This window comes from Phocoena phocoena, chromosome X (genome assembly GCF_963924675.1).
Source record: "Phocoena phocoena chromosome X, mPhoPho1.1, whole genome shotgun sequence".
Lineage (NCBI taxonomy): Eukaryota > Metazoa > Chordata > Mammalia > Artiodactyla > Phocoenidae > Phocoena > Phocoena phocoena.
In genome coordinates this window covers 39,501,513-39,521,632 of record NC_089240.1, presented here as the reverse complement: position 1 = coordinate 39,521,632, position 20,120 = coordinate 39,501,513, and the positions used below count along the sequence as shown (strand labels likewise).

Sequence of the window (20,120 nt, the reverse complement as noted above, 5' to 3'; positions counted from 1 at the left end):
CTTCACCCTTTCCTGATAACACACCACAATTAAAACTCAAAAAAAAAAAAGTTTAATGATATAATTAGAAACCCAAACTTATGTTATCTTCCAGTTCATAGCTGATAAACAGTTCTTTCATCTAAATTTTCAAATTTTCTTTTGAAGTACCATATAAATTCCAACATTTCTCAATGTTCTAATATTTAACAACCCCCCCCAAAGACCCCACAAAAATGAAACATTGTATCTCAGAAAAAACCCAACAACCTACCTTTAAACTAGACTCATAGTCTGTGTTCACTTTGAACATAAGACCAAGCCGTAAATGAATTTCCTTGGCTCGACAAAAGCTGGGATCAACATAAAGCACCTCCTGAAATGCTTTAATTGCCCTGAAAGAACATAGACATAAGATATCTTTACTTTTTAACACTTACATGAATTTTTGCTTGGTAGAACAGTAAAACTTCTCTTTTATGCAATTCTGTTTTAAAGGAAATGCCAGTTTTATAAAAAAAGATGTGAATGAATAGCTTTAACAAAAAAAAGACTAGGAAGGGGTGCCTGGGTCTTTTATGTACTTGAATGTGTGTAATATAAAAGGAGAAAAGGAAGATCAGTTGAATTTACTCTCAATTATTCAAATTTTTTTTTCTGGTTGCATTGGGTCTTTGTTGCTGCACACGGGCTTTCTCTAGGTGCAGCGAGCGGGAGCTACTCTTCGTTGCCGTGCACGGGCTTCTCATTGTGGTGGCTTCTCTTGTTGCAGAGCACAGGCTCTAGGTGCACGGGCTTCAGTAGTTGTGGCACATGGGCTCAGTAGTTGTGGCTCACAGGCTCTAGCGCACAGGCTTAGTGGCTCCGCGGCATGTGGGATCTTCCCGGGCCAGGGATCGAACCCACGTCCCCTGCATTGGCAGGTGGATCCTTAACCATTGCGCCACCAGGGAAGTCCCTTCAAATAATATTTTATGGCTTAACTGTCAGTGTAAATAACTGATTTCACTGTTTCTGGAATTTCCTAGGGGAGAGAGGGGTGGGGCAGATAGTTTTGTTTTTAAGGGAGGAGAGATTAATCCTGTCTCTAGTCTACTCCATAAAATGAAGTCTTTTTTTTAAAACTTTATATTTCTACCTTTCATATTTAGGTTTACAATCCATCTGCACCTTATTTTTTATATGGTGTGAGGTAGGGGTCAGTTTTCATTTTTTTCAATACAGGTATCCAGTACCCCCTACACCACCTGTAGAAAAGACCCTCCTTACCACAGCTCTACAGTGCCACACTGTCCTAAATCAAATGTCCATATCAAACGTCTTGGTCAGTTTCTGGGCTCTCTATTCTACTATATGTCACTTTATGTCTATCAGTCCATCTTTGCCCCAAATTCACATTTTATCTTTCATAAAAAGTCTTAATTACCAGTAGAACATATACAAGGATGAGGAAGGAACACTTTTCACTGAATACATTTTTATATCACTTAATCTGATCACATGAATGTACTATGTACTCAAAAATGAATTAAAATTATGACAAAGAAAAACATCTACTTTGAATTTTGAAAACTATAGTATCAGGTATAACAGTATTTTAGGCAGCATTTTAAATCTCTCTACATGATTTAAGGCTTATCCCAAGTACAGCTAATATATTCTTTGCAAAGCTTTTTATCAACTATTCTCTACTTCTATTTAATCTTAAAGGAGGTTACTTAGAATCGTAGACAATTCCAAAACAAAAGTCAATCTTTTTTATAAAAGTTCAAAATATATACCACAAAATAGAGCAAAACAACATGCCCTATGTCTTTAAGTAACTTTATTTTGACTTGTATATTTTCTATTTCCCCCCAAAAAAACCTGTGTGATTATATATTTAGTATAAAATTAAGGGTTCTAAAAGGTAATATTTACTGTAAGGAGCATCAGATACCTTTACATCTGGCTAAATACTTTTGTCCTGAAGAGGAACTCGGCATCTATGTGTTAAGATGGCATTTCAAATGGGTGGGGCTGTGTATGTGTTTTATTATTTAGTGTGTGTATAGACAGCAGAGGGGAGTCAAAGGCCTGATAAGAAAGAATTCGTGTAAATTACCTTTCTCATTCAAAGGTGACTTCCTATTTCTCTCAATCAGACTTGAAGACACTCATCGGCATACTGCTAAGAAGTTCTCTGTACTTTTCTCAAACCTTTCTAATAAGAGGAGGTGCAGCTTCAGCCTCTATATTCTCTTGGTCATGTCTAGAGCGCCACCTTCTAACAGAACGGATTGTGTGCACAGGTGTGTGGGGGGCGGGGGGAATACAACACACACGTGTTGGGGGAGGGGCATAAAAAAGGTTAGGAAGAGAACAACTGCAACAATAAATGATGTCAATTAAAAGATAAGATGTGACTGGGAAACGGTATGCAGGGGCTTTTGGAAGCTTCTGGGATGATAGCAATTTTTTATTTCTCGACCCAAGTGATAGTTATGAATGTTTATTTTATAAATAACATGTAAAGATGTATACTTATGTTTAATTTTCTTTAAGTATGTTACATTTTACAATAATAAAAATTGAGGATAATGTTTCATAAAGTCCTAATTAACCTTACCTTACGAAATGGGTCAGAGAACTCCTATGGAATGGGTCAGAACTAAGCAATGTCCACACATGCCAATTAACCCAGGCAAGGAAGAGTGGATATAGGTATATGTACAACTGATTTAGTTTGCTGTATACCTGAAATTAACTCAACCTTGTAAATCAACTATACTCCAATAAAATTTTAAACAAACAAAACTAACCAGGGGGCGGGAGGGACGGACGACAGGCAGGCCTGAGTCAAATACATGAAAGAAAAAGAATGGAAGTGGTGGATAGCAAAGGAAAGATGGAATAAAGGAGAAAAAGAAGATAGGAAGAAAAACAGTCTAAGGAAGGATGTATGCGAATGGGAAGAAGGAAAACACAGATCATCAATAACAACCCCACAGGAGAAATATTTCCTACTGTCTCAGTTTCTGTGCCTTTAGTTCTTATCCACTTAGTTCACAATGTCACACAAGTACAAGAAACACAGGTTATTTTACAAAGTTCTCTACACATGTTAACACACTGGAAATTTCTTTTAAAAAATTATTAACCTACCAGCAAAAATACATATTACAATACACTAGTCTGGGCTACACTGTGCCTGCTCTTTAAGGACTACTAAAAGTGCCCCATGACAAGGGAGGACAATATATATCTATTCATCAAGTTCTCCAGGTTGTTTCAAAGTTTCCCTCAAATTCAATACTTGCAGACTCAATCTTCAATATCTCATTATCAGATAACTGAAATAGTCTCCTTAAAGACTTCCCTTGCTCTCCTCTGGCTTGCCTATGCTTCCTAAAATATGTGGCTCCTGTGATTGCCTACTAACCATGATACTCTAACCATGATACTCTTTCAAGTCAAATCTCCATGTAGCATTTAAGGTTTGTGAGCAGTTATACCCATTGCCAGCCATGCCCTAAACATTGCTCCTCCTCAGCTGTGAGCTGGCATATCTTAGGAATTTCTTCATGCAAATACTGGCCCTCTTGGCTTCATGGCTTCTCCTCAGGATGGTCTCCTGACCTGGAATATTTTCATTCTTCTGCTTCACTCTAAATCCACTATTACCTTTAAGACTCACCACCCAAACTCAACATCAACTATTTTTTGCTTAATGTTAACCAGCAGTTAGGTCCACTCTATAATCAAATCATTTTACTCTTTACCTGTCAGTGTGCTGTCTCTAGTTTTTCAAAGTAGTCTATTCCTTGAAGTTTACATTCCTCTTATTTTTTAAATACTCTAGACATTATAGGAAAATGTTTAATATATGTTTACTGATGTCATCACTCTTTATAATTAAATGACTGGACTTCTTGTTGAGAGGGTGGGAAGGGATGCTCCGGAGTCTCTTTACTGATCAGTTCTCCTCAGCTAACAAAATAGATGCAAGTTCATTTTCACTTGCTTTTCTAAACTCTTACCATCTCCTTCTCCTATGTGTTGCATCCACCCCTTGGGGTGGGAAGGAAAAAAGAATGTGTTTATGTGTTAGGAGGGGGATAGTGTGTGGAGAAGACAGGTACCACTCAGACTATATCCTAATTTTGGTCATCATTTTAATGCATTCATATCTCACCAAACCACATGTAGCCAGAACATGATCTGTGTAGCAGAAGTTAGACTAAACCACCAACACATACAAATTCTGCTGACGTCAGTATTCTGACTGACAGACAATTTTAGAACATGAAAAATGGCTACCTAAAATGACAAAATACTTTTAATGATACAATACCTGGAAAGGTTTATAGTTTTCAAATATTGAAGCACAGTCTCTACTGAAATTTTAAACAAGTGCATATTGCTATGCTTGAGTATCCATGCATTTTCTTAAAATCTAAAGAATGTTTTTATATCACCAAAATTATTTCTATCAATTTTCACTTTAAAATTTTTTGCAATTAATGTTTGCCATTGTTAACAAGTTTTAAAAGGAAATGATAACTTCAATAGCACTACCTGCAAAACACACACACATGCTGAATATATTTTAAAACAATGGTCATTTTTAATAAGATTTCTAGAGCCATTTTTTTAAAAGCCTCCTTTAGAACTTTACCAAACTATAGAAAAATAATGATATTAACTAAACATCCTAGCACAGTTTTAGTACATTTGAAAAGAGACATAATAAAACTTTAAGTTCTCTGAAGCTAATAATGCTGAGTCCAGAGAGCTCCCTCAGGGATATCTGAAGAGATAAAGGAACTAATTCCATAAATTTTCATACTAATAAAATGGAGCATATTCTAGCGCTCTAAATCAGTAATAACATATATACACAACAGATATACACACTTCTATACACACATATATATATTTTTGGAAATTTAGAGGTTCCTTCTAAATGAGACAAATAGATTTGGTTAAGAACTCAAAGAGACAGGTAAGGTAAGGTAAGGTAAGAGTTTTAAAGTGGAGATGGAAGGAGAAGGCAGACCAAAGAGTAAATGGCACAAACCAACTTGCATAGGTAAAAAAATGCTCAAGACATTTTCAGGGAAATGTTAATACAGTAGTGACTGACACAAAGAATATATTTAGGGGAACAATAAGTCTAGAAAGATCATCTGAGGTTGAAACAGAGAGGACCTTAAATGTGAGGATAAGTTAGAAGTATCATACACTAGGCTATTCACATTGACATTTGCTAATATATTACCTCCTGGTTCTTTTGCCCTCTCCAGCCATCTTCATTTCATCACTGTGGACAGTGGGATGTTTTCTTCCCACCCCTATTGTAAAATTTACGTTTTTATTCATAATTTCCCTGAAGCTTAATCAATCCAAACCCTTCCAAATTCTCTCTGGCAATCTATGTGTCACTGGTAAGCATAACTTTACCAAAACTGCCTTAGTTATCTGCTATTTTCTTCAAAACAGCAGCGAACAGAATAAACTCAACATATGTTAACGTGAAGTTTTATTTTAATAGAAAAAAACTTTTGATCTAAGAGCATTAGTTTGCAAAATGATAGCTCAAAAACATATATTAAATATTAAGTTTTTGCCAGACTCCATGCTAAACAAGCCTCAGGATCAATGGTGGTTATCTCAAACTACATTAAGTTTATGTTTGCACTCAAAGCAGCGATTTTACAAGGAGAGCAGAGATTCCTACACCCCTAAGAACACTTGTAATTCGTACACGCTAGGGAAATGAGTCCTGGAGAAAGCTCCCTTGTAATGTGTTAACATTTCTGTCTTTTTAATCTCACCTCCATCTCATTACCCTACTCCTTGCTGATGTCAACATAATAATAATCACTACATTTCCTTACCAGGGCTTATCAATTAGATTTGGGAAGCTAATTTCCAAAATCCTATGCCTCTGGCACAGAATTATGTAGCTCTTAGGTTTGCCACTATAAGACCATTCTGATATTGATCAATGGGAATACAAAAGGTTATAGGCTAGAGAGAGAAGAATGATAAGGATTTTCAGGGAGGTATATTTAGAAATATGGCTATAAGTTATAATACTTTATTACTGTATATATTTCAATTCCTTTCACCCAAGGATATAGTTTTCTTACTACAAAGGCAAGGAAAAGCTCAGTTCAAGGTACCCTTAGCAATATGCCACCCTCATGAAGAAGAACAAGTGAAGGCATGGGCATGCACTCATGCACATGGAAAGGAACAGCTTTATAGATACTGGTTCTAGCTCTCTGCTGCATGCATTTTACTATGGGCTTCTATGTCTTCCTTTCTCCTTATATTTATTTTAAGTTTGGTCACAGATTACTGTGTACGATAATAGTAAAATTAAATAATTATGATAAATCCAGTGAGGATGTAACAGTTGCTCTACTACTTTCTGACATGGGCTCCTCTAAGAGGCTGAAATTGAAACTGGAAAAACTGACCAAATAACTGAACTCATCCAGAGGCTAACAATAAAATCAACTCACCCCCCAAAAAGGGGGCGGGGGGAGCATAATATGGCAAGAAACAAGACAAACAGGTTAACAGATAAAACCAGTTAATAAAATTGCTCTTATTAATTTATTAAGTCGCCATCACCAAACCCAACACACATGGTGGTTGCACACATTATTCTCGAATACTTAATCTAACTAAATAACAACAGACACCATTTACAAATATTAAATTCTACTTAAATTATAAATGTACAAGAGATGGAACATTCTGAGCTAACAATACAAAAAAGGCATACCACACTCTTCTCTGGAAATATTTTTTCAACAAATCCCAAAGAACTTAGTATGTGTTGGGGGTGGAGGTGGGTCTGTTCCCAGAAATTAATAGCCACCTATAAGTAAAACCAAATAAAACACAAGTATAGCTTTAACCTAAGGAAGTTCCTATCCGTTAAGGCTATACTCTAAAACTCTCACCAAGCACCTACTCCATGCCTTCTAGTTTTGTGGCTGTTCAAGAAATAGCAAGATAAGTGAAAGCAAAAATTGGGGCACAGAGTTTGTGAAAGAACATTTGACCAGCAAGACAGGAAACACACATCCATGATGGATTAAGAGAGGGTGTGAGGTATGTCATTTTAGGGAGCAGCTAGAGCTGAAACTCAAGACATGAGAAAATGGTGGTAACCAGGACAGGATCAACAGAACAGAAGGCACTTACTAATTCAGACATTGCCTCATTCTTATATCATTTCAGTTTCATTTCTTAAGCCAACTGAAGGACACAGAAATCATATGCAGATAAGGAATCAAAAGATATAATTTTCCACACTACAAGCCCCCTAACTTGACATGGTCACATACTTTTTAATGCAATCCAATTTTCAACTGATGATGGCTTCACCTCACTACTGATCTTATGCTTGTATCTTCAATCTACAGGGAGTTCACAAGTTATCACAGGTAGGTGAAAAGTAACTGGTGTGAGGTATACATGTTCATTTCTAAACTGCAGAGGTCCTTGCCTTGAGTTTCATCTAAATTATTTCTGGCTGGCCATAAAGATTTTACCAATGTGCCCAGGAGAACAATTACAAATACTGATTAAAAAATAACCACCAATCAATCTTCAAACTTGGGGACAGACTACAACAGACAAAATAATTAGACTGGGAAATCTGAGCATAAGTTTGCTTCTGCCACCAATTAAACAGTTATATAATACTGAGTTACACATACATACACACCCCTTGTTTTCTACGTCTATAAAATTAAGGGAAAAAAACTAAGTTATCTCTTAAGACCACTCTGGTACTAAAAGTTTAGAATTGTGAATTCTATGAATAGCATCTTCAAGAAAGTAAAGAGATTTTAAAACAGTCCTAATCTACTCTTGATTTTACATATGATACACTGGCTATGAAGTTAGGAGGCTTAAATTTAGGCTTGCTCTACAACGATGGATAATTTAAAAGAAAAATATTACAAAGCTTCTTTATAAAGATCAATTATAGCTTTGTTTACAAAGAAAATGAGTGATTTGAATGATTATAATACTCTATCGACACAGGTGTTCTCTAACAATGCAGTGCTTCCACAGATGATCAAAACCCAACAGGACCAAAAGCAAACGGGAAAGAAAAGGCATCTGGGAAAAGTCATTCATGTCTTAAGTTTCATCTTTAGAGAAACCATATCAAATCATTGCCAATGCATATTTAAAAGCTCTGTAATAAATATCCAGGATGCCCAACAGGTATATGACAGGGTTAAAACCTTTGGTCAAAATGTTCCTTTGGACTTTCTCAGCACCCACTCAGCTTAAAATTATGGAGAATAGAAGGCACTCTGACAAAGTCGAATATATTTCAAAAAATGTCTACATAGGGCTTTACAGTTTGCAAAATGTACATTATCTCATTTGATCATCAAAACTCTGTAGAGTAGAAAAGGCAAGTAACTGTACCTAAAACACACACACACACACACACAAATGAGGAAACACATCAAACTAAGTGGCAGTGCTGAGACCAGAATACCAATCTTTCAACTATGTTCTTTCCACTAGAGAATGTTACTGTCTTGTCTGGTAAACAGAAAGACAACAAGGGGGCAAAGGCCACAGTAACAGGGACCTATACTTTACCGTTTATAAAATCTTATATATATTTCTATCATATTTAATGTCTGACTCTGAAGGTGGTACCATTACTCCTATTTCATAGAAGAGAAAATTGAGAGTTTATAATCTAGTGCCTAGTTACTAGAAATTGGAAAAGTACTAGCACACTCGTGTGTGTGTGTGTGTGTGTGTGTGTGTGTGTGTGTCTTTTGGTGAAGGAGGAAGGGAAGGAGAGGTCAATATATCTAAAAGTCTGAAAAGGAAATACTGCTCATCACAGACCATTTACCAACTTGAGAATAGAGAGTAGAGTCATTCCCCAGTTCAAATAACCTGGGGACCACCAGTCCATAACAAGTGACTGAGAAATTCCCAAAGCTTTCTAATCTAAGTCTTCTTTAATCAGAATCTTATACCAGATTCTTTTAGGAACACATATATTTCTAATAATCTAAGGTAGGTCAATATCCCTGAAGGAACAAACTAATAATTTCAGGAGATTATTGGGAAATGTAGGCTTAGTGATATTAAAATATTTTGTATTTATTACACACACACACAAAAATACAAACTAAATAAGTCATTTACTGAAAACAACTGGAGTTATTAGTTTTATGTCAACTTACCACTGAAATGCATTGTAATGGAAGTAGACCAAACCAAGACCATATAAAAAGGCAGCATTCTGGAAAGAAAGGGAAAAAGAGACTTTTAGGAAAAGCATTTATGTCTAATACATATGTTACAAATACTATAAAATATGGTATCCAGGATGTTTTATGTTATTAAAAATCTATCCTGCATTACAATATAGTTACAATGTTTTGTTTTGTTTTGTTTTGTTTTGTTTTGCAGTACGCGGGCCTCTCACTGCTGTGGCCTCTCCCATTGCAGAGCACAGGCTCTGGACGCGCAGGCCCAGCGGCCACGGCTCACGGGCCCAGCTGCTCCGCGGCATGTGGGATCCTCCCGGACTGGGGCATGAACCCGTGTCTCCTGCATCGGCAGGCGGACTCTCAACCACTGCACCACCAGGGAAGCCCTACAATGTATTTTTAAAACATCAAAACAACTGATGAGTCAACAGATGGCACAGAATCCAATCAACTGGGACAGATTCTGTGGTTTCTTTTTAATCAAACCTGCCCTGAAATAAAAAATCTGTCAGCACATACAGATGGCCAATAGGCACATGAAAAGATGCTCAACATTGCTAATTATTAGCGAAATGCAAATCAAAACTACAATTAGGTATCACCTCACGCCAGTCAGAATGGCCATCATTAAAAAGTCTATGAATAACACATGCTGGCGAGGGTGTGGAGAGAAGGGAACCCTCCTACACTGTTGGTGGGAATGTTAAGTTGGTGCAGTCACTATGAAAAACAGTATAGAGGCTCCTCAGAAAACTAAAAATAGAATTACCATATGATCCAGCAATCCCACTCCTGGGCATATACCCAGACAAAACTATAATTCAAAAAAATACAGGCACCCCTATGTTCATAGCACCACTATTCACAATAGTCAAGACATGGAAACAACCTAAATGTCCATCGACAGATGAAAGGATAAAGAAGATGTGGTACATATATACAATGGAATACTCCTCAGCCATTAAAATGTCATTTGCAGCAACATGGATGCAACTAGAGATTATCATACTAAGTGAAGTCAGTCAGAAAGAGAAAGACAAACACCATATAACATCACTTATATGTGGAATCTAAAATATGACACAAATGAACCTATCTACAAAGCAGAAACAGACTCACAGACATAGAGAACAGACTTGTGGTTGCAGGGGGTGGGGGTGGACTGGGAGTTTGGGGTTAGTAGGTGCAAACTATTACATACAGAATGGAAGGACAACAAGGTCCTACTGTATAGCACAGGGAACTATATTCAATGTCATGGGATAAACCATAATAGAAAGGAATATAAAAAAGTATGTGTGTGTGTGTATGTATGTATGTACGTGTGTGTGTGTGTGTGTGTATGCATTAACTGAGTCACTCTGCCATACAGCAAAAATTAACACAACATTGTAATTCAACTATACTTCAATTAGGGCTTCCCTGGTGGTGCAGTGGTTAAGAATCCGCCTGCCAATGCAGGGGACACGGGTTCAATCCCTGGTCCGGGAAGATCCCACATGCCGCGGAGCAACTAAGCCCGTGCACCACAATTACTCAGCCTGCGCTCTAGGGCCCATGAGCCACAACTACTGAAGCCCGTGCGCCTAGAGCCCGTGCTCCACAACAAGAGAAGCCACTGCAATGAGAAGCTCGCACACCGAAACGAAGAGTAGCCCCTGCTCGCTGCAACTAGAGAAAGCCCACACACAGCAACACCCAACTCAGCCACAAGTAAATAAATAAATGAATGAATGAATAATAAACTATACTTCAATTTTAAAAAATCCGTCAGCAGAATTCTATGGGTAATCTAAGAGAAAAACCTATTTTTCAGGAATAAGAAAATGTCTATGCTATCCTATTCTCTCTTGCTTGTATCTCTTTATTCTTCCTCTAGTTCCTTCTGTTTCTTGAACTGGATTTAATTTTATGTTCAGTGTTGCCAGGAAGGTAGTTAGAATTCAAAGTAAATGCACAATATAAACGTAGAACAAATTTTAGTATTAAGAAAAACCCCACATGCTAAAATGACACCTAGCCATTTACTTTTTGGGCTATAAACAGCAGTGATTCCTTTTGCAGTACAAAACAGAGATGCCTATCCAGACTCAATCTGACCTCTGGCCCCCATATGGGAAACTAGCTATCTACTCCCTTTTTTCAAAAAGGGCAAACAGTTGAGTACCCACTATGTGTTCTCCAAACTTATGTTCTAAAACTTAAAAAATTTCAAACTCTTACTAAAATGTTTCTTACTGTATTATTTTAGGTTGTATTTCCCCAGAAGTACACCCTGAGACAAAAGGTTTTAGTATACGTGGTTTATTTGGGAAGTTACCCTAGGAAACACCAGTAAGGGGGTAGAGAAGTGAGGCAGGGAAGGGAAGGAAGCCAATAAAGGGTGCAGTATGGCTGACTATGCAGCTGTGGGCAACTGGGACTTAATACTGCTGGGAATTTCTAGGAGCCAGTGAAGAACATTCCTCAGAGTCATTTTGCGCTAGGTGTGAGGGAACTAAAGTACTTATTCCACAACCGCTGTCATTCAATGACTGGAGAAAAAGAATCAGTGATGTTTAAAGACCAAAGTGTAATAAATAGCTGGGTTACTTTTTGGTATGCAATTATTATTTTTAATACTAAAACTTGTTTTAGGGTTATATTGTGCATTTCCTTTGAATTCTAACCACACTTCTGGAAACACTGAAAAAAGGTTTCTTAAGTAGATCTTAAAATGTAATAAACATGGAAGTTTAATTTCATTAAATCCTCAATACCCTCAATTTTCTGAATGAGAAAATTACATGCTACAAGGGTATTCACAAATACGGGGATTCACAAAGATCTCAGACAACATCCATTTCAAAAGTTCATATTCAAATTTTTAAAATTTAGTTGCAACCGGCTTCAATCAGGATCATTCATTTACGACCCCACTGTATCCCTGAAATAGATGAACTTTTACTAGGTATTGAGGACAATACTCAAGGGTTGAACAAGCCAAACTGATTAAAATGTACTTCCCCGCACACTACTGTGTGTGTGTGTGTGTTGGGGGGTGGGATGGATGATGTTCAGAACACAAGAGTAGTTAAATTCAGAGTTATGAAATGTTCTACCCAAGAAAAGTTTAGATTTGAAACACAACTGTCTCCCTAGGTGGGGGAGATGGAGGGGAGGAGAGCATGGTTGAATAACAATAGACAGCATCTTTCACCAAATTAGGTAATTGCCCAGAGAAGGCAGTGTAAGGTGTGGTGGAAATATGAGTTTACTGAGGGACATTTCTGCTTTCAGTACACATCCTGCATTCTCTCAACTTCTTTTGTTCATAGCTTATCCTTTCCCCTCTAGGAAATCTTATCCCCATCCCTGCCACTGTATAAATTTTATCAATCCATCTAGATGCATTTAAATGCCATCTTCCCTATGAAGCTTTGCCACTTCTCCCACCTCAAACCAGAGGTAATCTTTCCAACCTCTAAATTTGGCCTTAGCATAATGTCTCTAGCATGTGACATTATGGTATAATAGTAAGAACTTAATTTTATGCAAAATGCTAACATCATTTCTTTTAAAAGGTACTAACAACCCTTTGAGGTGGCAGAAATTTAAAGAATGAAGAGATATTAAGCAACTTGCTCAAAGAGACAGTTGCAGACATAGGAACTGAATCTAGGTCTGCCTCCAGAGCTCACTCTTAACTATTGATAATATATTTTTGCTATTTGTGTATTGACTAAATTCCATCCCATCAAACAAAAATGCAACGAAAGCAGGAGTGCTAATCATCTGTGTATATTACCTAGCATACACAGTGCCTTCCACATAGCAGATGCCCACAGGTTTAGTTAATTGAACCACCCAGTATTTAAGCTCAGTATTAAGTTCAGTTTCCTGGGTGACACAGAATTAGTACGAGGGATGGTCCCTATTAATCAGGAGCTTATAAATCTCACCAAGGAGGTAAGTCTCATTTTTCCATAACAGTAAACGATGTAATTTAAACACTTACTGAGCACCTACTATGATTCATAACAGAGTTATTAGCACTGGGAAGAAAGTAGTAAGCAAAAAAGACAAAAATTCCTATCCTCAATGAACTTACAATCTAAGGACAAATGATTATGAAATTAAGTGCATAATAATATATTCCTAGCTGCAACCATTTAAGAGTTAATGAAGTATAATAAGGACTAGGAAAAGAGGTAGAACTTGGGTATTGCTGGGAAAGGAGAAGGAAAAATAAGCCATCTCAGCCAGGGGTTGTAATCCACACATTTTTGGAAATAATGACCTGGGGGTGTGAATGGCTATGTGCCCTGACAAAGATGTGTTCCCTCCCAATGTACAATCTCACCAAAAATGCCAACAGCATCCCCATTGAGAAACACAGATCTATGCAGAAGGATGACCCAAGCAAAGGCACTGATATGAAAATGAGTTTAAATGTGACATAGTCACTCTTCAATCCACTGTGAGAAGTTAGGGGAGTAACTTTCTGGGAAATGTATTATTTATAAAACATACTCCTGCTTCAGTCCAAATCCTTAGAGGTTAGAGTATCTATATTAGGTGTCAGCAAACTATGGCACATGGGCCAAATCCAGCCAGCCACCTATTTTTATAAAGTTGTACTGAAACATAGCTATACCCCCACTCATTTACTTATTGCCTATATAGCTGCTTCCAGTTCCAACAGAAGAGCTGAACAGTTGCAACACAGAGACTATCCAGCTTACAAAATGTAAAACAGTTACTATGTGGCCCTTTACAAAAGAAATTTGCCAACCTCTGACCTAGACTGTATCACAGTACCCATCATAATCCCAAATTAAGAAATTATAACTTAATAAGATTACAATCAATTTATACTGAAGGCAGGGTGTGGTTCATTAAGTTAGCAGTTCACTAATGCCAGAGTCCCATGAAGGTGTTTTCACTGATCCCCAACAGGGAAAATACTGACCCTTAGTACTGAGAAGTGTGAATTCAGCTGCCCATCAGCATCAAAAACTCCAATAGAACCTTCCCTACTTTCTCAGTGAAGCCCAAAACCCTGAGACTGTTTTGTTAGGTTTATATATAAACCTTTATCTCTGGCTATTGAGGGACTTAACTCATTACAGGGCAACTCCAGCATGCATGTGTAAACAAACTTTGTCTTTTCTCCTGTTAATCTGTCTATTGTCAGTGAATTTGCAGGCTCCCAACCACTGCACCCAAACTACAAGAGGGAAAAAGCATTTCCTCCCAACAGTGACAAGCAGCAACCCTGTATGAAAATCAGACTGGGCAGGGACTAGAATGGCCATCATGGACATATCATGATTTTGAAAGAAAACAAGCTTTAAAGACAGCAGTAGAGTGCCAGTAAGTTTAAGATCAGAACACTGCCCCGCCCCGCCCCCCCTTTGAGGACACGGCAATTTCCTATCTAGCATGGTTTGGGTTTTTTAAGGAAAGTTTTAGACCCAGTATCCTACAAGCATGCAGCAGTAAGAGGGTAGCTGTTTCCCAAAGAGAATATTAGTAAAATATTCAAGCTTTCAAAAATATTTTATTAGACAAAACTGACTAAATGATGAGATTATCAAGATATTGTTATACTATTGCCAATATTTGGGTAGAATAGCAATCTGATTGTAGCACCTCCAAACATCCCATACTCCAGTAATCACCTCTGAAGACAATTTTTTATGCAGAGATATCATTAAGAAATAAAATCAAGCCAGACTATTAGAAAAATATAATAGTATGAAGGCATTCCAGAACTCCAGGAATGAATTTCCAAATGCCTTCTGGGTACTCTCCACCTGTTGAATATACTACAAATACCTGAAATCCCATTATCGTACACTGCAGAGGAGAGTCTGATGCTCTAATGGTACTGAAGATTTTATGTAGTGGTAGAAATCTCACCAGTTAACCAATCCAAAAAGTAATCCTACTTTTCTTGTCTCAACTCTTCCCCACCAATAAGCCAAATTCATTCTATTCACAAAGCTCATTTTACAATCAAAAAGCCTTTGAGGGCTTCCCTGGTGGCGCAGTGGTTGGGGGTCCGCCTGCCGATGCGGGGGACGCGGGTTCGTGCCCCGGTCCGGGAGGGTCCCGCATGCCGCGGAGTGGCTGGGACCGTGAGCCATGGCCGCTGGGCCTGTGTGTCCGGAGCCTGTGCTCCGCAACGGGAGAGGCCACGGCAGTGAGAGGCCCCCGTACCGCAAAAAAAAAAAAGCCTTTGAATCTATCCCCTTCTCCATTCCTACTGCCTTTCTCTAGGTAATTTAGGACCTTGCCTTTGTCTACCTGATCTGTTTCAATAGCTTCCTAACTCAGCTCCCAAACCTTCGCCTCCCCTTCCATGTCCCCCCTTTCAAAATACCTTCCACACCATTGCCAGTGAACTTGTGAAAAACTCAACCATGACACTTTCTCTATTTTAAACTCCTCCTCTGAAGATTACCTACAACCTAGCCTGACTATAAGGGTCTTGGTTATATGACTCTTGCTCAACTTTCCCAATCTCACAGCCACCACTCCAGTCAGGCCTGGATATGCAGGCCTATGAATAAAATATGCTCTTATACATTTCCATGATTTTAAACATGTTGGCTTCCTCTGCTGAAAAAGCCAATGCCATCTTTCCTTCAACTCATTTCTCAATCTAGCAAATTCCTATCCATCCTTGGGACTTCCCTTGTGGTGCAGTGGTTAAGACTCCATGCTCCCGATGCAGAGGGCCCAGGTTTGATCCCTGGTCAGGGAACTAGATCCTACATGCATGGCGCAACTAAGGAACCCACCTGCCGCAACTAAGACCCGGCGCAACCAACCAACCAACCAAATAAATAAATAAAATTCCTATCTATCCGTTAACACATCATTCATCTCTTCTTTCCACAAGTATTACCTGACACATTCCCAAGTGCAGAGTTAGGTTTTTCTGAAGCAAGTTTCCAAATGAATATTCATGTCTATTACAGATATGCCCTTCATCTCCTCTACTTGAACACGAGCTTGTAAAAAGGTAGATATAGCTCAAGTCATCTTTTGATCCCTATGGCAAAGTAACTAGCATATATAAGTTACTGAGGAAAGGTTTACTGCTAATAAATCAATCTCTTACAGCCTTAAATAACCTATTACACATTTTTATCAAAGAATTTAACACTGTGCTGATTCAATTTATACAGAATCACTCCCTTAATACAATCCAAACTACCTTTTGAACACTTATAAGAGTTTCTCCTAGTTACAATAATATAGCAAAAGAGGTTGCCAAAGCTCATTGCATCAATCAGATCCAAAGTTATAGCATTAGAGCAGAAGTTCTGCTTCCATGAAACTAATACAACATTGTATATCAACTATACTCCAATAAAAATTTTAAAAAAATAAAGAATAAGAAGTAGTAGTTCTGCTTCCAAAATCTACGCATAGTATTGCATAGAGATCATGAAATCAGGCTACAGAGGCCATCAGACTTGGCTTGTCACTTACTATCGACTCACAAAACAAGTTAACTGAGTCTCAATTTCATAGGGTTGCTTTGAGGAATTAAGATCATACATGTAAACTACTTAAAATAATAACCTGGCACTTGGGATTTTTGTGAGAAGTAAAGGAGGTAATGTATCTACCACCAACAAGAAAACTATTTAGCACATGGTAATTGCTCAATGGATACAGTATGACAGATAAAATTCTTGGAAGTCTCACATGCTGTAAAAAAAAAAAAAATTACACATTAAAAACAAGAGGATTTAGAAATAAAAGAGAGTTGTGGACAAGACTGCCCAAGACCTATGCAACATTATAACCAGAGGATTTCAAAAGTAGTAACTAGTACCTGGAGACAGCCTGAACCACTCAAGCAAGCAGCTCAGCATGATGATAGGTTGCCATGGTCGATAGCAAAAATGAACAAAACAATGAAGTTGCAATTCTGGCAATCCTTTAATTAGAGCAGAGCTGGAAGGTGCTGAGACAATGAAAATAGCTGAGAGCTGTACAAAACTGGGAACCTGCTTTTCTGAGGAAGAGCTCTGGATGAAGGTACTCGTGTTTAATTTTCTTAAAATCTAGACTACAGAACTCCTGCTACCAGTGCTGCAGTCAAGGTGAGAGAACTTTTCCCTTTCCTACTTAAGTTTATAATTATACTCCCCATTATCCAGAAAAAAACTTAAGTGAAACAGTAAGACTTCTACATCATACAACGTAATTCCCTTATTTACCAATAACATGAATTAATTTCTATTAGTAGTACAGTCTATTTTGCAACAACGTGTATCTTCTCTTACTGCTTTCTATCCTAACTATTAACATGATAAGACGAAATAAAGACATTTCTCAGCCTCTGTTGCAGCTAAGAGTTCTCAAATTACTAAGTTCTCACCAGTGAGATGTGTATAATCTCATGATTCCCTTAAAGCCGCAATCCCCAACCTTTCTGGCACCAGGGACCAGTTTCGTGGAAGACAATTTTTCCACAGACTGGGGGGCCGGGCGGGATGGTTTGGGGATGATTCAAGCGCATTACACTCATTGTGCACTTTATTTCTATTATTATTACATTGTAACATAATGAAATAATTATACAACTCACCATAATGCAGAATCAGTGGGAGCCCTGAGCTTGTTGTCACTTGCCACTCACTGATAGGGCTTTGATATGAGTCTGCAAGCAATTGATTTATTATGGTCTCCGTGCAGTCAAACCTCTCTGCTAATGATAACCTGTATTTGCTGCCGCTCCCCAGCGCTAGCATCACTGCCTCAGCTCCACCTCAGATCATCAGGCATTAGATTCTCATAAGGAGCGCGCAATCTAGATCCCTCGCATGCGCAGTTTACTGTAGAGTTCGGGCTCCTATGAGAATCTAATGCTGCCGCTGACCTGACAGGACACGGAGCTCAGGCAATAATGCGTGCGATGAGGAGTGGCGGTAAATATAGATGAAACTTCACTCACTTGCCCACCGCTCACCTCCTGCTGTGCGGCCCAGTTCCTAACAGGCTACAACCGGACTGGGACCACGTGGCCCGGGGGTTGGAGACCCCTGCCTTAAAGAAAAGGGTTGTTGCCCTCTGCTTCCTCTTCCTCTGACCAGCTCCTTGGAATGTAGAACCAACTCCAAGGCATCAGATAAAGAAAACTCAAGAAAGAAAAAATATAGACCAATTTGAATTATGAACAAGGATGCAAAGATGCTACATATTAGCAACCCCAATCCAGAAATAACTAACAACGATAAAAACTTATTGTCAATTTGAACTTACTTCAGAAATACAAGACTGATTTAAGGAGAAAAAAATATAAAATTACCTCAATGGATGCAGGAAAAGTATTTGCATACAAAAGAAAAATGCTGACTTTTAAACTGAAAATTTTTAAAGTTGGTTGTCATTAGAGTAAGGAAGTTCCTTTCTATTCTTAGTTTGCTATTTACAAAAAAAGAACTTAAAGTAATCATGTTTAATGGTAAAACATTTAAAACGTTCCCTTTAAGAAGGGAAATAAACAAGACAAATGTACTATACCACCTCTTTCAATCCATACTGTGCCGTCATCCTAGTTATTGCAGTAGCAGGAGCAAAGATCACAAAAATTAAGAAACAAAGTTACCATTAATTAAAAAGGTAGGATAGTCTACATAGAAAATCCAAAGTAACATAGTCAAATTAGCCAAGTTAGTAAAAGTTAGTGAAGTTCTCAGTAAATTTAACTTAGCATATAAAAACCAACTGTAGTTCTATATACCAGCAAAGAGATAAAAATGAAATTAAAATGACATTTATAACAGCAATAAAACTAGAAGATCTAAAATACATTATTTTATAATATGCACAAGAACTTTATATGGAAATACCATAAAACTTTATTGAGAAAGACGGTAATGAAAGACAATGACAGTTTTTCTTTTTTAAACTGTACAAAGTTAATACAATTCCAATCAATCCCTGGAAGCCATTGTGTTTTATTTATTTAATTTTATGGCTCTGATTTCCAGCACTACAGAATTTGACTAGATATTGAACAAATATTAAGACAAATCTAAGACTCCAGATCTGTGCTAACTGTTGCAAACCCACTTTACCATCTATCTGGCCCTTGCCTTCCTTTTCCCCACTTTGAGGCCTCTAACAATTACCCCAGGGTCTAAAACAGGGGTCCACAAACTATGGCCAGTCAAAATTTTTTCTTCAAGTCCCAGGAGCTAAAAAATTATTCTTATATTTTATGATGGTTACACTGTAAATGATTAGCTAAGTACCTACATAATAGATAATTTTGCCTCTTGGCCCACAAGGCCTAAAATATTTACTTTTTCACCCTTTCGAAAAAGTATTTGGACCTCTGCTCTAGACCAAGAACTTGGGAGAGTTCCCTGAACACCTACTGTACTTTCTTTCATGTGCTGGCTGACTCAGTTCTCTTCTTTAAAAGCCTTTCCACGTCTCCTACCTGGAAAACTCCCATTAATCCTTCCCTCCAGTCTCAACTGTTCCGTGGAGTTTCTCTAATTCCCACTCAGACTTTCCCATACCCCTTACACAAAGAGACGTACTTCTGCCTCACTCCTGAACACCTCTAATATATCACTTCCAAAAGCGTATGCTTGTCTGTGCCTCCCTCACCCAGAACATGGGCAACTTGAGAGCAGAACTATCTTACTTATCCCTGTATTGCCAACAAAGCCCTTGTCAATGACAGTAAAAGCCAGTTAGTGACCGACATAAATAGTGTAACAGAAGTCATGGATAGGTCAGAAGATGACTGCAGGTTCCACTAGTTCATCCACCAATTTGTGCAGACCTGAATGCAGTCTAGTCCATAAAGTAAAAGAAATTAAATAATGATTTCTAGCATGTGGTCTGCTTGTAAAATTGTAA

The 20,120-nt window shown here is 37.9% G+C and overlaps 1 protein-coding gene across 8 annotated transcripts in view; it reads right to left on the bottom strand.

Annotated features, from left to right (window-relative positions):
* KDM6A (lysine demethylase 6A) overlaps positions 1–20,120 on the bottom strand; it is a 206,337-nt gene that overhangs the window by 86,508 nt on the left and 99,709 nt on the right. For all 8 annotated transcript variants that reach the window (XM_065901133.1, XM_065901140.1, XM_065901134.1 and 5 more), the window contains exons 5-6: positions 9,210–9,268; positions 254–374 (exon numbers count right to left, since the gene is read on the bottom strand). In XM_065901133.1, the coding sequence (XP_065757205.1) occupies positions 254–374; positions 9,210–9,268 (180 nt within the window). The remainder of the gene's footprint in view (positions 1–253; positions 375–9,209; positions 9,269–20,120) is intronic.